This window comes from Phyllostomus hastatus, unplaced genomic scaffold (assembly GCF_019186645.2).
Source record: "Phyllostomus hastatus isolate PE091 unplaced genomic scaffold, TTU_PhHast_1.1 phas_scaffold_585, whole genome shotgun sequence".
NCBI lineage: Eukaryota > Metazoa > Chordata > Mammalia > Chiroptera > Phyllostomidae > Phyllostomus > Phyllostomus hastatus.
Window position 1 is genome coordinate 20838656 of NW_025334037.1, and position 18631 is coordinate 20857286.

The following is an 18631-nucleotide window of genomic DNA, read 5'->3' on the forward strand; positions in this document are numbered from 1 at the left end:
CATACCTGAAATAAATCCCACTTGATCATAGTATATAAATTGTTTTTACACACTATTAGATTCAATTTGCTAATTTTTATTGAGGAATTAACTTTTTTAAGCTGCATTTTAAAAAATAACTATTGTTGAATAAAAATGTGTTACATATTATTATGGAAAACAGACAAAAAAGAAAAATACTTTTAATGCCATCACTCAGAGGTAACCACTCTCCAATATTTTGGTCTATATTTATAGTCTTTTATGGTAGAAAGAAGAGTAACAGCAACTTCGTTGAGTGGATACTTGAAGTAACTAAGTGGTGACCGCGGTAGAAGTCCCGTGGTGCCCTGTTAACAACATGGGGGTGACAGGAGGAAAGAGGATGTAAGTGAGTGCTTCTGTCTGGGGCTTCTGATGAAGATAAGAAAAAACGGTTTAAGGAAGAGACTGAATGTACACTTGAATAACCTTTTCTCTACCCTTCTCAACACCCCACTGTAGAACCCCAGCAACCCAGCCCCCTCACTGGGTTGTCAGGAGAGTGTTGGGTAGCACTGGCAATGCCAGTAACGGAATACAGTTCATAGTGCTCGTCTGCTGCATTTCTAGGCTGCTGGATAATTTCCCAGCCCTTAGGATGGGCAGTTGTTTTATTCACAGGTGGTGGCTTTTCCACTCATACACAGAAGATAGAGGAAATGGGAGGTTCAGCCCTATGCTTAGAAAGGACTCTGTCTTCCTGCTTGTGGATGAAGCTCTTCGCTTGCCTGCCCTCACTGGAGCCTAACAGGGGTTTGGAGGGAGTTCTCTTGGAGTAAAATTAAGATGCCAGAATAAATACTGGAGAACCTTGCAGGAAATTTGGTTAATAGAACAAGTATTTTTGAAATTTTCAATCAATAAAGACTCTGATACTTTTTTGTGTGTACCTTCCTGCTCCTGACTCTGGTTCATCCTTCTCAGTTTATCTTAGCAGCAGTTTTCTGGAACAGATTTTCCTTCAGCCCGTGTGATGCTTTCTAGCTAGTAAGCTTGTTGTTTTTGTAATCTGCCAATAATAGAAAAGTAAATAAAACCTTCGTTTCTTACAGGCCAGCTAGCTAGGAGTTAATGGCTTCCAGCTATGTCGAACACATTGAAAGGGGTTGTTTTTAGGTACAAGTTCTTAACTCAGGGTTTTATGCATTTAATTATGTATGTGTAAAGTGCCAGTGTGCATGCCTCTTGGGTGCAGCCTCGCTTGGAAATGTTAACTACAGGAGCATATAGACAGTACCATGGGATGCGACTTAACTGTTCAGATGTGCATCCTTTATCCTGAGATTCACATGGTGAGGGTAACATCCCTCAACAGAAGCAGCCTGTTAATTGAGGAAACATCTTAATTAAGAAGAAATAAATCTGAAGAACCCAAAGCAGGCAGTAAGGGATCATTAGAGGAAATATGTTGCAGAAGAAAGTGTGCTGGACCGTCCAGGGGAAAATTGGTTTCTAAAGCTGACATTATCACTGCACTTCTCTCCGGCCTTTTCCCTGCTCTTGTACAGTGTGGCGGTCGGACACAGCTCTAATGAAAAAATTCAGACGTCCAATAGTTAGTTCAGACCATTCCCAAATAAGCCACCGATTTTTTTTCAAATTATAATACTATGCTTAATAATGACACAGCTTTTCACCCTAATGCAACTATAACAAAGATATATCAATACGCTTGTAGCCTTGGCCCTTAAGGTTTCAACAACTTAAGGGCCAATCAGTTGACAAAAGGGAGAAAACTCCTTTTAGGTTTCATCCGTGTAGAGAGGACACAGGTCCCTTGGGTGAGATTTTCTTGGAGACTAGTACCAGTGCCCTAGGAAGTTACTTTAAGGTGAAAGGGGAGAATTTTTTTTCACCAGAGTAGCTGTACTTTTGGCTCTGTTACATTTTGGGGTGAAGGAAAAGGAAGTTCCATGACTTTAAAAAGGTTTGTCAATTTCTATTAGATGCTATATAAAAGGAACATCACCAGGTTTATCATTATGTGATACATCTAGCCTTCTCTCTACATATGTAGAATTTTCTCTTTTTATGTAGTACCGCATGCAATATTGTCAGGAGTATGAGCCTGCCCCTCTCACCTTTGGGGAGCTATTGGACAGAGGCAAGAAGCCCTAAGAAGCCCACTCAGAGAGGATGTCAGTGGCTCCCAGGCAGCAGGTGCTGACAGGAAGGGCATCATGCTCTTGCAGAACTGTTAAGTTTTTAACAGAGTTGATGGCAAGGCAGTGAAATGAGGCCAGAAAGGGGATTTGAAAAGCTGCTTTACTCCTGCCATTGGAGAACCAGAATACTGAACCTGCTGCCATGTGACCCATCCCCAGGGAGTCTCCTCTGTGGGCTCTGAATTAGAGTGCCTGGACCCAGAAGTTTGTTCTTACTGTTTTGAACTAACTTAGAGAATACCTGTTTGTGAATTAGTAGAGAACTGGAGTAAGAAGGAGGCATTAAAGGTTTTATAGAGTAGATTATTCTGCCTTTAATTCTCTTGTGTAGCTTGATCTGTATAAAATAAAGTGTGCCATGTTGAAAAACCTATGTAAAGCAATGAGAAACAGAAAACGTCAGAAAACGTGCTTTTTTTCTTTAAACGGCAGTTTATTCACCTACTGAAGTCTGGCCCACACCTTCCTAGACTGTGATGTCAGCTTCCTAACTTCCAACCTCATGTGTATGTGAGGTCTAGTAAAATAGGTTGCCAGTCAGTTTTTATTGTGACCTTTATTTTTAGTCACTTGGAACTGTTGAGAGTGTTTCTTAGGCATTCAGAAAAGTTCATCCCTTAGCTCAAGCTTCCTTGGTTTAGTCTTTAAGAGAAAATCCTAGATCTTATAAGACCTAATTTATTTCAAGGCTAGAAATCCATTGATAAATGATCACCATAAAGCATAACAGTCTTGAAAGACATTAAAAACTAAAAGGAATTATAATAGTCAACACAATCATAGTTCTTGATCTGGTGTAGAATTTGCAGGATATGAATGACATTTAACACTCCCCTCCCTGTTTCCTTAGAACCCAGGAGGGCACCTGCAGGGAGCACATGAACTCCTGAGGGCTATGCCACTGAGTCACTTGATGTGTGAGCAGATACATGTCGTGCAGGCCTTACTTTGCATTGACATTCTTATGGCACTGTTACATAAGTGGCTTAAAGTATCAAGCCTCTTTCCATTTTTAAGAGGCCAATCAAAAATGGATTGATCTTCCCTCTCATTTAGTCTTTCTCTTAATTTCCTGTCTGAGGTTTTTCCAGTGTGACCTCCCTCGGGCAGACTATTCGAGTGAACAGAGCACCAGACTGGGAGCAAGAAGACTGGAATCTTCCGCGTCTCCTACAAGTTTGCAGCCGTGCCTTTTTCCTCATCTGTGAGAGAAAGGGGCTCACACAGATGACAGCCGCTTTCTCTCTGATCTCTAAAATTGGCTGTTGGTCTCTTTTCCTCTGCTGCCCTACCTCTTCCCTGTTCCTCGCCTCAGCTACCCAGTATGCACAGTTGTTTAACACTACTCGTACAGTAAATGTGATTATGAGGAAATGTCAGTAAATGCAGTTGCTGGCAAGACAAGCAGTTTAGTTCTTATTTTGGTAGTTTCTCACTTGGCCTTTCTTATGCCCTAGCCAATTTAGCCTACAGTCATAATTTATTTGGTTTGTACAATTGTTGCAAAATAAAACAATAATGTATTTTCCTCTATCAGAAAGTAAAAGTTTAAACACTAAATATTACCTGATATTGGTGAAGCTATAAGGGAAATGCTTACTTTCACACGTTGTTGTGGGAGTGTAATTGATGTGTTGTTTGTGGAGAGCATTTGGCAGTATCAGTTAGTGTTTTTAAGAGTACATATGAATTGACCCAGTGATTTCAAAGGTCTCTAAAGAAACTTATATGCAAAATTAAGAGGTATATCCAAGGATATTTATTGATATGCTATTTGTAATAGCAAAAAAAGGAAATGTCCTGTATTTCCATTAAGAAGGGAATGTGTGTATGTATGAGATATTTATGCATTTATTTATATATTTGTATATACAAATGTCCATATTTATCCTCATCATACAGTTATTAAAACTAGTATAAAGAATAAAGTTGCTCTGTAGGTACTAAAATATTTTAAATAAAAGCAAGGCACAGGTCCATATGTGTACTGTGATTCATTTATATAAAAACAATATAATTATGTAGATAGATACAGGTATAGATACATAGAAGAATGGCTGGAAGGATACATGCCAAATTGTTAAGAGTAATTTTCCTCTAAAGAGGGAAATGGTATAGGGAGGGAGAGAGGAGGAGAGTTTCATTTTTCATATGTACTCATCTATTAAATTTTTAAAAAGTAATTATGTATTACTGCTATAAAAATAAAAAGAAAATAAAAAAGGAAGATAAAGAATTTCTTCCTAAAGAATGAAAGAGAAAAAAAAAATTAGCAGGAAATTTATCAAAGATATTAGAGGAGCACTGTTTGGAGGATATTCCCAAGACTTCGGTATTCAGTAGGAACCAGGGTTTGTGTTTTGGCCGTGACTGCCTGGCACTTACAGTGACAGCACTTAACCTTCCACTTCTTTGTGTGTCCAACTGACTCTTCTCACTTGTCTGTGTGCTACAGGTCACTCGGGACCAGATGAAGGTTTTTATACAGCAGGAATTTAAGAAAGTTCAGAAGGTGATTGCTGATGAGGAACAGAAGGCCCTTCATCTAGTGGACATCCAGGAAGCAATGGCCACAGCTCATGTGACTGAGATACTGGCAGACATCCAGTCCCACATGGACAGGTTGATGACTCAGATGGCCCAAGCCAAGGAACAACATGATACCTCTAACGAAGCAGCTGAGCCAAAGGCAGAGGTAAAGGAGAATGCCCACAATTATTAGTAGCAGGACAAATAGGAGGTCTGCCTGCCATGTTTGTTAGCTCTGGAAATGCCCCCTTATAGTCCTTAAGTGTGAATGAATTGAGAGCTTAGCCTGGTATGCATCCCATATGGAAGTACTGGCCTCTGGAGCCTGCAGCCAGCACTGGGCCTGGCAGAATATTTGTCCACCATGACTTAAAGGCATATAGTCACTGAGGGCAAATACTAATCACAGTTAGTGAGGAAAGCCAGAGATCAGAGCCAGAGAAAAGAGCTGTTGACAGATCCCAAATCATAAAATGATCCTGTAAGTAAAGTAGTCGTAGGGGTGAGGACTGGGCTGAATGAGAATAAGTCAGGAAGTAGGGCATAAAGCAGGTCAGAATGAATGATTTTGGGTCTGACTCTGTATATGGTGAAAGGATTCTTCAAGCTGGTTTTTATATGGAGCCGGCTACGTAATTTGGGGGCATAACTGCTGGATTAAGAAAGGTATGTGGGCTAGGACATTGCAGCGATCAAAAAAAGTGTGAAAAAAAGGCATAAAATAAATGTTAAATCACTGTACAAGGAATATAGTCATTATGTTCATTGTTATTTTTTAACCAGATTAAAGGGTCTCAGACATTTTACCAAACAACATGTGTGGGCATTTAGAATCCATTTCTAAAAATAATTTAAGGCAGCCAGTTTTAAAAATATATAAAATTTATAACATTCAGCCACTGGGGAGAGGCTGTTGTTTGTCAGATTTTATACCACTATGTTGAAAAGTCTAGTTGGATTTATGCTAGATGGGTTTAGGGTAAGCCCTTCTAGAAGAAAGCCTAGGAGAGTCTTGTGGATTTTTCAGGACTTACTCAATAAGTTCAGCTTTAACTAGCAGTCTTGCCTTGGCCCAGGAGAGCCTAGCCACAGAATAAGCAAGCCAACAAATGAGCCAAGATATAACGTAGGAGGCAGTTATTATACAAGCCTTCTGAAAGGAAGTGTGAGAGATCACTGGACAGTCGTCCACTTCACTCATCCAAGGTTCTTGATTAGTTTTCATGAATTCATGAAAAAAATAGAATAGCTCTTATTCTTTTCACTTCATTCTCCTCAGAATTAAGACAGTATGTGCTTATGTAAGTTTCTAAATAGGAAAGAGATCACTTTATAGTCATCATTTCATTTAATCCTTTAATCAGCACTCATTCTCTCCATTTTACTGATTGGATCTTGAGATGCAGAGAATTGCAGAGAAACTGGCACAGCAGTGATATTTGGGTAGTAGAAAACAGAACCAGGATTCAGATTTAAGTCTATCCTATTCCATTGCCTGTACTTTGTCTCTATTCTGTTGAAAAGAACCAGTGTCCTAGACAGTTTTGCATTCCTAAGACCTTTTACATTGTGGAGGTGGTCATATTGTGTCTTAATAAACAAAAAGTTCAGCCAGAGTTAAGCTAAGTGCCATAAGTCTCCCTAATTCTCCTCAAATTAGACCCTTACATTTATTCTGTGTGTTAATTAGGTTGTTTTTCAAAAATCAAGATGTATTTTGAGAGGTGGCCACTTCTCCTTTATTTTCATTTTAATAAATGAATTTAGTACTTCTGGTCAAGATGGAGGCATTGGTAAACTTGGCTCACCTCCTCATATAACCACAGCAAAAATTACAACTAAACCACAAGGCAACTGTCACCCAGAATTGTCAGAAAATTGAGCTGTATGGAAGTCTGACAATCAAGGAATTAAAAAAATCATATTCATTCAGATGGATAGAAGGACTGAAAACATGGAGACAGAGAAATGCAGAGACACAGAACTGATGGTGACACACCCATGTGTGGTGGATAAAAATCGGGAAGGATATCTTGACAGCAGGGGACCCCAGCCCCACACCAGGCCCTTAGCCCAGAGTTCCAGTGCCAGGAAGATAAGTTCCCACAACTTCTGGCTATAAAAACAAGTCGGGGTTGGGTGGTGGGAGAAACTGCAGGATTCTCAGGCATCTCCTCTTAAACGGTCTTAGGACTTAGGACTTACAGTCTCATGCCCTCTGGGCTCCAACAGTGGGACAGCAGCTTAGAGGGCACCAGTAGCATACAGGAAGAAACTGAAGTGCCTGGCATCAGGGCAAGTGCAGGGAGACAGCTCACTCCCAGAAAACTCCAGAGACCAGGCAGTGTCCATTGTCCCTTTTCAGAGCTCTGCCTGCACAGAGGCACAGAGTGGTGACACCATAGCTGAGGCTCCATCAACCTGGTTCACAGGGGTTGCCCCACCCAGGCGACTACCTAAGGCTCCACCCCATCCAACTTGCAGGTGTGCTTCTCTACAACAGGCCACACTACTAAGACAGGGAGTCAAAGCAGCTGTATACAAACACAGGGAGGCAGCCAAATTGAGGAGACAAAGAAACATGGTCCAAATGAAAGAACAGAACAAAATTCCAGAAAAAGAACTAAACAAAATGGAGACAAGCAGTCTATCATATGCAGAGTTCAAAACACTGGTTAACAGGTGCCCAAGGAACTCAATGGGTACTTCAATAGTATAAAAAAGACCCAGGCAGAAATAAAGTTTACACTAAGTGAAATAAAGAAAAATTTACAGGGATTCAACAGTGTTGTGGATGAAGCTGAGAATAAAATTAATTTGGAACACAAGGAAGAAAATGCTATCAGGACAGCAAGAAAAAAGGAATTAAAAAAACAACAACAACAAGGATAGGGTAAGGAGCCTCAGGGACAACTTCAAATGTACCAACATTTGAATTCTAGGGGTGTCAGAAGGAGAAGAGGAAGAGCAAGAAATTGAAAACTTATTTGAGAAAATAATGAAAGAAAACTTCCTTAATTTGGTGAAGGAAATAGACATACAAATCCAGGAAGCACAGAGAGTCCCCAAAAAGATGGGCACATAGAGGACCACACCAAAACACATGGTAATTAAGATGCCAGAGTTTAAAGATAAGAGAGGGAATCTTAAAAGCAGCAAGCGAAAAGCATATAGTTACCTACAAAGGAGTTCCCATAAGACTGTCAGCTGATTTCTGAAAAGAAACTTTGCAGGCAAGAAGGGACTGGCAAGAATAATTCAAAGTGATGGAAAGCAAGGACCTACAACCTAGATTACTCTATCCAGCAAAGTGCTATCATTTAGAATGAAAGGGCAGATAAAGTGCTTCCCAGACAAGGTAAAGCTAAATGAGTTCATCATCACCAAGCCATTACATGAAATGTTAAAGGGACTTATTTAAAAAAAAGAAGATCAAAACTATGAACATTTAAATGGCAACAAATTTACAACTATCAACAACAGAATTTTTAAAAAACTAAGCAAACAAGTAGAACAGAAACATAATCATAAATATGGAGATCATTTGGAGGGTTATCAGTTGGGAGGGGGAAGGTAGAGAATGGGGGAAGAGGTTCAGGGATTAAGAAATACTGATTAGTAGGTACAAAATAGGGAGGGGGATGTTATGAACAGTATAGGAAATGAAGACAAAGACTTATATGCATGACCCATGGACATGAACTACATGGGGGTATGGGGTGGAGGGTGGCAAAGGGGGGAAAATTGGGACAACATAGCAGCATAATCAATAAAATACATTTGAAAAATAAGTAAATGAATTTAGCCCCTCCTCAACATCAACTGCATTATACTTGTTAACTCTGATGGAATTACTCTTAGGGATATGAAGGTAACGAGGCCTGAGGACCAGGCTGTGGAAAAAATGAGCTATTGAAAACAAGAAGTAGCGTTCAGCAGACTAGAACTCTCACAAAGAACTGTTATCATCTAACAGCCTGTCGTTCTAGCTCACCTGGATATTTATTGATGAGAGCAAATAACTAGTACCTTCCTTTCCTTCAACAGAGGCATTTTTTTCTTCCTTTTGCAAGATACTAATTTTTTTATTATCTGCATTTTTAATTTGGCCAAAAGATCACTCCCCCAACGTTTTATTATGAAAATTTTCACACATATATCAAAGTTGAAAGGTTCTCACAGTTATACCCATATACCTCCACCTTGACTCTGTCAGTAGTATTTTACTGTACTTGATTTATTCTACACACGCAACCATCTTTCCATCCTTCCCCTCATCAATGCATCTTATTTTTGATGCTTTTAAAAGTGAACTGTAGTGACTGGTTCTGAACATGTGATTTATTCTTTTTACTCATTGATTATTTTGGATTGTGTTGTTTAGCTTCCAAATATTAGTAATTTTCCTATATATGTTACTGTTTTTCATTTCTGATTTGGTTCCATTCTGATCAGAGAACATACTGTGAACTATTTAAGTCTTTTAACATTTATCAAGACTTGCTTTATGGCCCAGGATATGGTCTGTCTTAGTGAATGCACATGTGTACCTAAAGAGAATGTGTATTCTGTACTTGGGATGTAGTGTTCTATTAAATATCAATTAAGTGTCCAGATAACTTACGACTTTTACTGATTCGTGTATATTTGTGACATTGTTCTATCAACTGTTGAGAGAGCCATATTAAATTTCCAAGTGTGATCATTGAATTATCTATCTCCCCCTTTAATTCTATCAACTTTTCTTCAGATATTTTGAATCTTATTAAACAAATACATATTCTGATGAACTAACCCTTTAATCATCATGAAAAGTTACCCTTTTTCTTTATTCTTTGTCTAGATGTCTACTTTTATTTATTATTGGTAGGGCCGATCCAGTCTTATGCTAACTGATTTCATGGTGGGTGTCTTTCCAACCAGTTACTTTCACTCTGTCCGTGGTTACAGTCTTTGTGCCTTAGGCAGCATGCAGCTGGGTCTTACTCTTTTATCTTTCTGATAGTCTCTGCCTTTTAATTGAAATGCTCAGCTAATTAACATTTAAGTGTTGTTATTAATATGGTTTAATTTAGGTGTGCGATCTTGTTGTTTCCTATTTGTTTCTCTGGTTTTGTCACTCTCCTTCTTTCCTACCTTTTGGATTTCTGAAACATTTGAATTGTATTTTGATGTATCTATTGGCCTTTTAGCTCTATTACTGTGTATTACCTTTAGTGGTTTCTATGAGGATTGTAATAAAGATCCTTAAATTTTGAGTCTACTAAAATTAAATTGTATCACTTCAAATAAAATGGAGATGAGACTATATAGGCCAATTTACCCTCCTTCCATGTTGTTTGATATAGTATCATATATAACAATCTACTTACAAGCACTGCAGGGCAGTTCTAGTTCTTGTTAAATACTCATATACTTTTAAAGAGATTAAGGAGAAGAGAGTCATAATTTTGTATCTGTATATGTACATAATTTTATATATGTATATAATTTAGTTTGTGATAATTGTTGCATGCTGTAAGTTTACTAAGAGCTATTAAACATACACTTAAAACAGGTATTTTTATGGTGTTATAAATTGTATTTCAGTAAATCTTAAAAGCCTAGATATCCCACATGCCCAAGTGCTATTTGCTTTTGATTCATGAAGATTATTCTGAAAGTAGCCCATTAACACAGTGTGTTCATTTTATGAAACCTTTAGCACAGATGAATTTGATTAGCAAGGAGATCACAGAGCTTCTGGTTGAAGGGGTCCAAAGATTACAAGGTTTCCTGATATTTCTTTTAAAAAATATGTCTTTCTGGGCCATCTTATGGAATATAGGGTAGGAGAAGAGTTTCAATACCAGTCTCACAAGTCTAAAAAGATGTGGTCTTTCCCCTCTTCAGATAACTGAAGTATTGCTTTATTAGTCATTATAGAATATTTAAAACTTTTAGACATGGCAGAAGGTAAACACAGACTAAACTGATGGTCATCATTAGGTATTATGTTTGTGTGTGTGTGTTTTACCAGCTTTATTGGGATATTATAGACATATAACATATATACATTTAAGGTATATGATTTGATACATGTATATATTGAAAAATATTACCACAGTAAGACTAGTTAACACTTTCATCTCAACATCATTTTTTTCTTAACAATATATTTAAAATTTTCCTTGTATTACCAGAAATTCTTCATAAACATGTTTGAATCCTGCTTCAGTGATACAAATTTAACTTTTACCTCACTTTAAGTAGTTTCAAACTTTTTACTGTAATTCATAACATTGTAGGCAACTTCAAAAGTCTGTGAAAAGTCATAGACTTTTATGCTTTTTTTTCTAGTATTTTGCATGTATCTCATCTACATCAAAATTGAGAGAAGCAGCCCTGGCTGGCGTAGCTCAGTGGATTGAGCGCAGGCTGTGAACCAAAGTGTTGCAGATTCGATTCCCAGCCAGGGTACATGCCTGGGTTGCAGGCCACAGCCCCCAGCAACCGTACATTGATGTTTCTCTCTCTCTTTCTCTCTCCCTTCCCTTTCTAAAAATAAATAAATAAAATCTTAAAAAAATTGAGAGAAGCTTTTAAGAAACTCATCTGTATTGGACACTTTGCAAGGATTCAGCTTAATTTTCATGGAATCAATTTATGGAAGCAACAGTTCTCTCTTGTACTCATTACTCATTTTTTAACAAAATATGTCATCATTATAGGAACAAACTTGTTTGATTTTTGGTGAACATACATTTTCATTGGTGGAAGTGGCAATGAGAAGTTGTGCTAGAATGTATCCAGCCAGGAGCACTCAGGATATTGTATGGAGAGATTTGAAAACACTGCTTAACCTAACAAGTCATTTAAACAGACATTGGTGTTTAACAGATTTTCAGTTCTAATAATCTCTGAAACCAGAATTCACTTGTAATGGGGATAGAAATTAATCCTAAATTCAACATATATCTTGTCTTCCCTTCTTTCCTTTTTTGACTGATCATCCACCATGTGCCTTGTGCTGTGCTGGGTGCAGTGAATAAAGAGATGAACAACACTCAGTTTTTGTTCTCAAGCACAGCAGTCCAAAGAGGGAGACACTGTAAGATGCTGTCTCTGTCCGTGTTCTGCTCTCAATACTAGCCCAGAAGTGTGAGCCACACGGTGTGGAGGAGAGGGGATTACCCTGTTCAGCCTGTAAGGGAGGAAAAATTTCCAAGTGAGGCTTGATCTTGGAGGATGGATAGGAATTAGCTGGGCTTTCAGGCTAGGGATGTGCATTTTCAGGTAGCATGAACAGCCTGTACCTTTCTTCTACTAGCAAGTTTAGCAATTCTCTGAATGTCTGCTGACCTACGCAGAATTGCCTTATATGTGTGTGTCTGCCCCTCTTTCCCTCCCTCCCTCCCTCCCTTCCATAGTGAAACTCTCACCCCGTCCTCCCCATGCTTTGTGATAGTGATTATTGTTTCTGAAAAAAAAAAAAAAAACAACAACAACATATCTATAAGCAGCAGAGATGAATGAATGTAAAGCAAAATCTTGTGCCCCATCTTCTCTACCCTTCCGCACTTTACCTAGAAATGTTATTAATTAGCAATTCAAGGAAAGTATTGTACAGTAGTGACCACTATGTGGAACACTTACCATGTATTGGACCCTTGCTTAGTGTTTTACAAGCATTTCTCACTTATTTTAATGTCTCTGGCCATTCTGTGAGGTAAGGATTAGAATCTCCATGTGTAAATGAGGAATGTGAACCTTGGGAAAGTTCAGGGACTGCCAAAAGCGTCACTGTTGGAATTGGTGACCAGAGGTTAAAGCTGTGCCCTTCTAACCCAGAACCCTGTCTCGTAACAATTGCACCACGAAATGTGAGTATGAGGAGGACTAGCTCTAAATCAAGGGAGAAAGTTTGAATACTTTTTTTTTCATAATGTTCCCCTAGACAATTATATGTTAACATCCAAAGATAATTGAAAAATTGTGTTGAGGTTTAATTGTATCACTGATAGTTATGTAACTCATTATTAAATTCAAATTATATGACTTTTTTTCTTACTAGATTATAGTTCCCATAAGACATGCCAGTCGATCAAAATGCCAGCAAAGCTTCCGCAGTCCCTCTGCCCGCCTTCCACCACTCACCCTACTTTTTTCTCCAAGTACGGATGATTAGTGCCCTTAGCAATAGCGGAAACCTTAACCGTGCTCTAAAAATGCCCTTCTTACCCATCCTCCAGCGTGTACACGGCTTTAAGTAACCTTCCTGTCTGCAGCTGACCTCTGTAACCTCAGTTGCACTCCCAGTCCCGAACCCCACACCACCACCGCCCCCACAGCCCCCGCCCAAGACACAAACACACACATCCCCATTCCCCAGTTTCACAGAACTCAGAGTTCCTTAAGCACCCATTTTTTTAAAACTGCTGTGCCTTTGCTCTCACTAGTCCAGTGCCCTTCCCACTTATCTTCTCTTGTCAGCCTGGGAAAATCCTGCTTATCCCTCAAACGCCAGTGCCAATGGCGCCTTCTCTCAGCGTTCTGTTTGTGTCTTCGGTAGGGCCCTTACCACATGTAGTCACAGTTCGCCTTGTATCTGTTTCTCTCTGTTTCTCCTCACAGAGAGCCGCTAGGAGCTCCGATCATTATGGGGTATTAATCTTTTACCCTTAGCACCTACATGTTGTTGCTTCTTAATGAATGATACTGAATTGTTACTGATAATGATAAAATAACTTTTATTAAGTACACCCTGTATCTTAGGCATTGAGCTTGATGTTTATATACATTGTTCTATTTACTCCTCACACTCATTCTGTGATATAGGGACAATTACTATTCTCCTTTTACAAACTAGGAAATTGATGTTAAGAGAGGCAAAATAATTTGACCAGGGTAACACAGCAAGCAAGTGATGGAGTCCAGATTGGAACCCAGAGTGTCGACTCCAGAGCTCATGCTTCTTCATACCAATAGGAGCAATTAATCAATCAAATAAACAAGTTCTCTGAGAACCAATCCCAGATGGCTAAAAAGGAGGATTTAAAAGCTACCCTGTCACCAAAACGATGAGTGAGGCCCCTTGGGAAAGTCTTGAGAGTCATTTGAAAAATCTGGTTTGGACAAGAGGCTCAATGAAATGTTCTGTGGTCACCAATAGTGTTAGGATCCGAGAATCCCATACCTGGAAGAAGAAGACTCACATGTTGTTTTAGCAGAGTGAGCAAGAAAAACAGAAAAGCCCTTGTTTGTCTGAGAATGATCCGGGTCATCAAATGCTAGAGCTACCCTTGTTCAGGAGAAGACCAAGGTCCAGCTTAATTAATTAGCTTGTCCAAGGGCACATAGCTAATGAGTAACAGAGCTTGGACTAGAATCCCAGTTTCCTGATCCCAGTTCAGTGCCCTTTCCATCATAGTGTGCTGTATGTTAGAGTCCCTGTGTTTCTCTTTGGAGGAAAAAAAATTCTAGGCCAAGGCAGAAAGGAGTCTTTGAGGGAAGCAGCTTGATACTTTGGGAGCTGGTCAGCTTTTGTCTAAGACCTGCTGTTATTTTGGGCTCTGTTTGCTCAGAACTAAATACTGCCAACCACACAAATAAAAAGGCAAAGCTATTATTTAGGGCTCTTAGGTCTGTGCATTCACATCTCTGCTTGCAAGGGCAAATTACCAGTTCATCTTTGTTGGGCAGTTTGAACATGGGATCATACTAGCCCTTGTCTTAGCCCTCAGATGTCTACAAGTTTGTCTCTGTTAATAATAAATGCCCAGGCTTTGCTTCAGGTTGGGAAAGGAGAAGGAAAAGAAAGCAGTCTAAATTAATCTCTACCAATGTTGATTTCTAATGCTGTTTCTTTCTGTTTCTTCCAGGGTGACGAGGAAGGACCCAGGTAAGATCACATTATTGCTTTTGCCTGTTCTCAAAATTGAAGTAGAGTGTGATGCTGTGACCTTTTAACGCCCCGTGAAATAGGGACAGCCAAGAAACAGCACAGAAAAGGAATCTCCTTCTTAAGCCAGGGCTTTGAAGATCTTACTTTGTAAGATTCCCATCTCCCTCCCCATCTATGCCATTTCCTGCCTGTAACCTTCAGATAAAAGTAGACTGTAAAGTACGTAATGACGATTATGTTGCTTTATTCTTTGGCACATGCAGGATATCTGTTAAGAATACTGGCACTGTATTTGAATGGTAATTGGACTCTCAGGTGGACTGACTAGATAAACTTGCATCTTGTTCTTTCTTGATTGGAGCTGGGTTGCTTTTTTTGTGGGCTCTGGATCCAACATTATTTATTTCTGACCTATAATATCTTTGTGTACCACTCAAGACACCTGTACAATGAATCCTAGATCATAGGTATACAAAGTTTTGTTTAGGAAAAAAAGTGATCCTTTGTGCTTCTGTATCACCACATGAAATTTGAAAGTGCATTTTAAAGAAGATGATTTGACTTTGGGTGGTGGGCATACAGTGCAATATACAGATCTTACATCATAGAAATATAAACTTGAAATCTGTGTGATCCTATTAACCAATATCACCCCAATGAATTTAATTTAAAAATAAAAATACATAAAAGTGCATTTTATTTTGGCCTCAGCCTTGCAGTGCACCTGGACTTTGGTTTACTTACCTTTCCTGTCCTTCTGCTTGGGCAGTGACACAGGCTCTGGAAATGCTGCAGCTATGCCATCAACACAACTGAGGGGCATGTGTAGAAAGTAAAATACAGTGTCCAGATGGGTCCCCTCTGTCACATAGATCAGAGACTGCTAAGGCTGAGAGGTACTGGAAAGGTCATCCAGGCCATTGCTATTCAGAACTTTAGTTATAGCAGAAGCATCCTTTTTTCAAATGTGCTTTAAGTAGAAACCGAATGTATAAAAAACAATTTTCTCTGGTTAAAGCTGGGGGCCATATCTGCTGGTGAATCTCCTCTCTTTAATACAATAGACCCCGAGGGACTTCTGCAGAAACCTAGGGTTCCTCAGAACTCAGAAAATCACCAATTTAGGCTTCTCATTGAAAGAAGCTGAATGAATTGTCTGAGGTTACTTTACTATAGAACCAGGATTTAGCCCTTGTTTGGTTTTATTTGCAAAGCAACAAATACCCGTCCTTTTTTTGTTTGTTTCTCCTGTCCCACATCCTTAGCCTCTTTCTTAGCACTAAATGTTATCCCACATCTGTCTGCATCTCCTGGTGCTTCCCTCCCTCAGGCACTGTGGTTCTCAGCCTAGATCTTGCTCCTTGTCTGTAGTGGTAAAGCCACAGGTATCCCGCTTTAAACCTACAGAGCCTCAGGGAGTCCCTTCAGACTTCATCTTCCAGCCTTCCGCTCCCTCTGTGTTGTGGCCCCTCCCTCCCTTCCTCCTTCTTTCCCTCCATGTTTTTTCCCCTCTCTCTCTTCCTCCCTCCCTTTCTATGTTTATGACCCTACAGTGTGTGAGGCACTGTATATACTGGGTATATAATGGTAACTAAAACAGATACGGTCTCTGATCTTGTGGATCCTAAGTCTACTGGGAGATGAGCATTTACCTGGGCACTTATACTGTGGGGGAAGTGTTATGATAAGAAAAGTGTTGTCTCCTTTAAGAAGGGCTCCTAAGTCAATCTTGGGTGATAAGGGCAGGCTTACTAGAAAAGGTTATAAATAATTAGAGGTCTGAAAAATGAGGGGGCAGACAAAAGAGGAGCAGGGGTAGGAGTTGTTCTAGGGAACAACCTATGTAAAAGTTCTAGACAAGAGAATAATGGAGGAAAGAAAGCAGAGCCTAGGTCAGTTAGGGCCTTGTAGGACTCCTTAAGGTATTGGAGCTCTATCCAGCAGGCAGTGAGTGGGTAGACATCCTGGAATTTCAAACACTAGAGCTGGGGAAGACTAGTTAGACTATGCTAGTGACGATGAAAGCCTTAAGTCAACAACTTCTATAGTTGTTGACTAAGTAAGTGTTCACCATTTTGCACAGACTTTGGGTTGAGACACACTCTTTATCTCCTTGGCACTCCACTTCTACTCTCAAGACTAACTCTAGCTCCTTAAAATCCAGGCCAAGCAGAACCCTAGACCATCTTTTCCCCAGAAGGAGAGTTCAAACAAGACCAATATAAAGAAGACACCTTAGCAGATGTGATGTGCACACTCCACAGGGCCGAAGTGGCGTTTCTGTCTTGGGAGAGCCTGATTAGGATGAACACCTCATCTCTGCTTTGTGGTCACGTGCCGGAGCCTCATTGATTAGAAGACTACAGGGACCTTATGAAGAGACACTATTCAGTGTGAGAGGCTGGCTTTAGAATTTAATTGCTGACACCTTCGTGTCACTTTGAGCAGTGGTAGAGCACGGAGTTTTTTCACTAGCAACCTGGATGGCGTGCTGTTTCCCTCCAGCCAGGCTGCATGGATGTCAGCAGGGATTCTGCTTAACGGGCACTTGACAGAACCCTTTTTAGGTACAATGAGCACTTGAAAAGTATGTTCCAATTTGGCAGAAAGAGGAGTCAGATTTTCTTTTTAACCTTTAAATTTATACTTTTTGATTCTATTCAGTTTGCTTGTGTTGACATACCATTTGGCTCAATTTATTCCAATTAACACTTCAGGGTAGATTGCCTTTGATCAGAAAGTTCTCTTGTTTATGATAGACACTCTACCATCATCTCAAGAAACCGAACAGTTCCGTTCCAAAGGCTTCTGAGTTGCCGACAGCATTGAGTGAGGGTGTGATGTGTAAGGGAGGCAGACAGGAAGTATGGGTCTGCCTGCACAGGGAGGGGGTGGAAGAGAAATTCACCTGCAGAGCCCGAGTCCCAGGTCTGCGTGGATTTTTATACCTGTGTCTCCTTTGCTAGCATTCTGCCCACACAGTCACCGCCCCACAGTCTGCACAGGAGTTCAGGGGGAATTGGATTACAACCACTGTCCGCAGTGGAAGGAACAAAGGAAATTCTGCCCTATTGAATTGTATTGGTCTGTAATAGATCTATTGGGTTTTTTTTTTTTCTTCTTCTTCTCTCAAGCTGAAGTCTCCCTGCCTTCTTTCCTCTTTTCAGTTGTGACTTCTTAAGCTCTGGACATGAGGTGGCAAGTATTTGTCCTTTTAGTGGTATCTATTTCTTACCTTGAATTTTATTGAGTAGTTGTCCTGCTAATTAACTATGTAATGATCATAGCTACCGTTTATTGAAGGTTTCCTCTGCATTCTCATTTAATCCTCACATAAAGCCTATAATGTAATTATTACCCTACTTCTAAAGGAGGAAGTTAATGCTCAGAAGCATTAGCTTGCCCTAGACACACAGCTGGTAAGTGGCAGAGCTAGGGCTTGAGCGTAGTCTGGCTTCGGGGCTTATGCCCTCAGCACCATCAGACTGTCTCCAAGAGGCCAGCACACTTCTCTCTGTGACCCTGGATGAAAGCCAGGAGGATTCATGCACAGTTCTCAGAGGGTCACTTTGGACTTGTTCCTCTGACTTGATAGTTCTTACTTGCTCCAACATGCAGTCGTCGTGGCCTCTATTTTGTGCATGCTGCTTCTCCTCTCCTTTGCCTCTGTCATTATAAAGGGATATTTCTTTATTTGATCTTCACACAGTGTCCTCTGAGGGTCGGCAGCGAAAGAGGTGCTTTTAGGCTTCCTGAGGAGCAGCTGACCAACCCTTTCTTTGGCCCCACAGAATAGCTGCCTATTGCCCTTCCACCTGGTAGTAAGTAGTTTACTCTTCAGATCCACGATACAGTCATGTCGACAGTGACAAGGGATCTTGGAGAGCGTGGAGGAGCAACAGTCCTGATATATTGAACATGGGTATTAACCACTGTGGAGTCATCTTTCAAGAGGGTGTCTTTGAAACCCAGAGCAATTTTTTTTCTTTTTGTCAAGCAAAAAATGTAATTCATGCTTTTGGTAGCAATATTC

General features: G+C 39.9%; 1 protein-coding gene across 2 annotated transcripts in view; it reads left to right on the top strand.

The window, feature by feature from the left end:
• TRIM44 (tripartite motif containing 44) overlaps window positions 1-18631 on the top strand; it is a 112922-nt gene that overhangs the window by 43321 nt on the left and 50970 nt on the right. For both annotated transcript variants that reach the window (XR_006784170.1, XM_045825375.1), the window contains exons 3-4: window positions 4642-4881; window positions 14576-14595. Coding sequence is in view for 1 of the 2 variants with exons in the window: in XM_045825375.1 (XP_045681331.1) it covers window positions 4642-4881; window positions 14576-14595 (260 nt within the window). In the remaining variant the exon portion in view is untranslated. The remainder of the gene's footprint in view (window positions 1-4641; window positions 4882-14575; window positions 14596-18631) is intronic.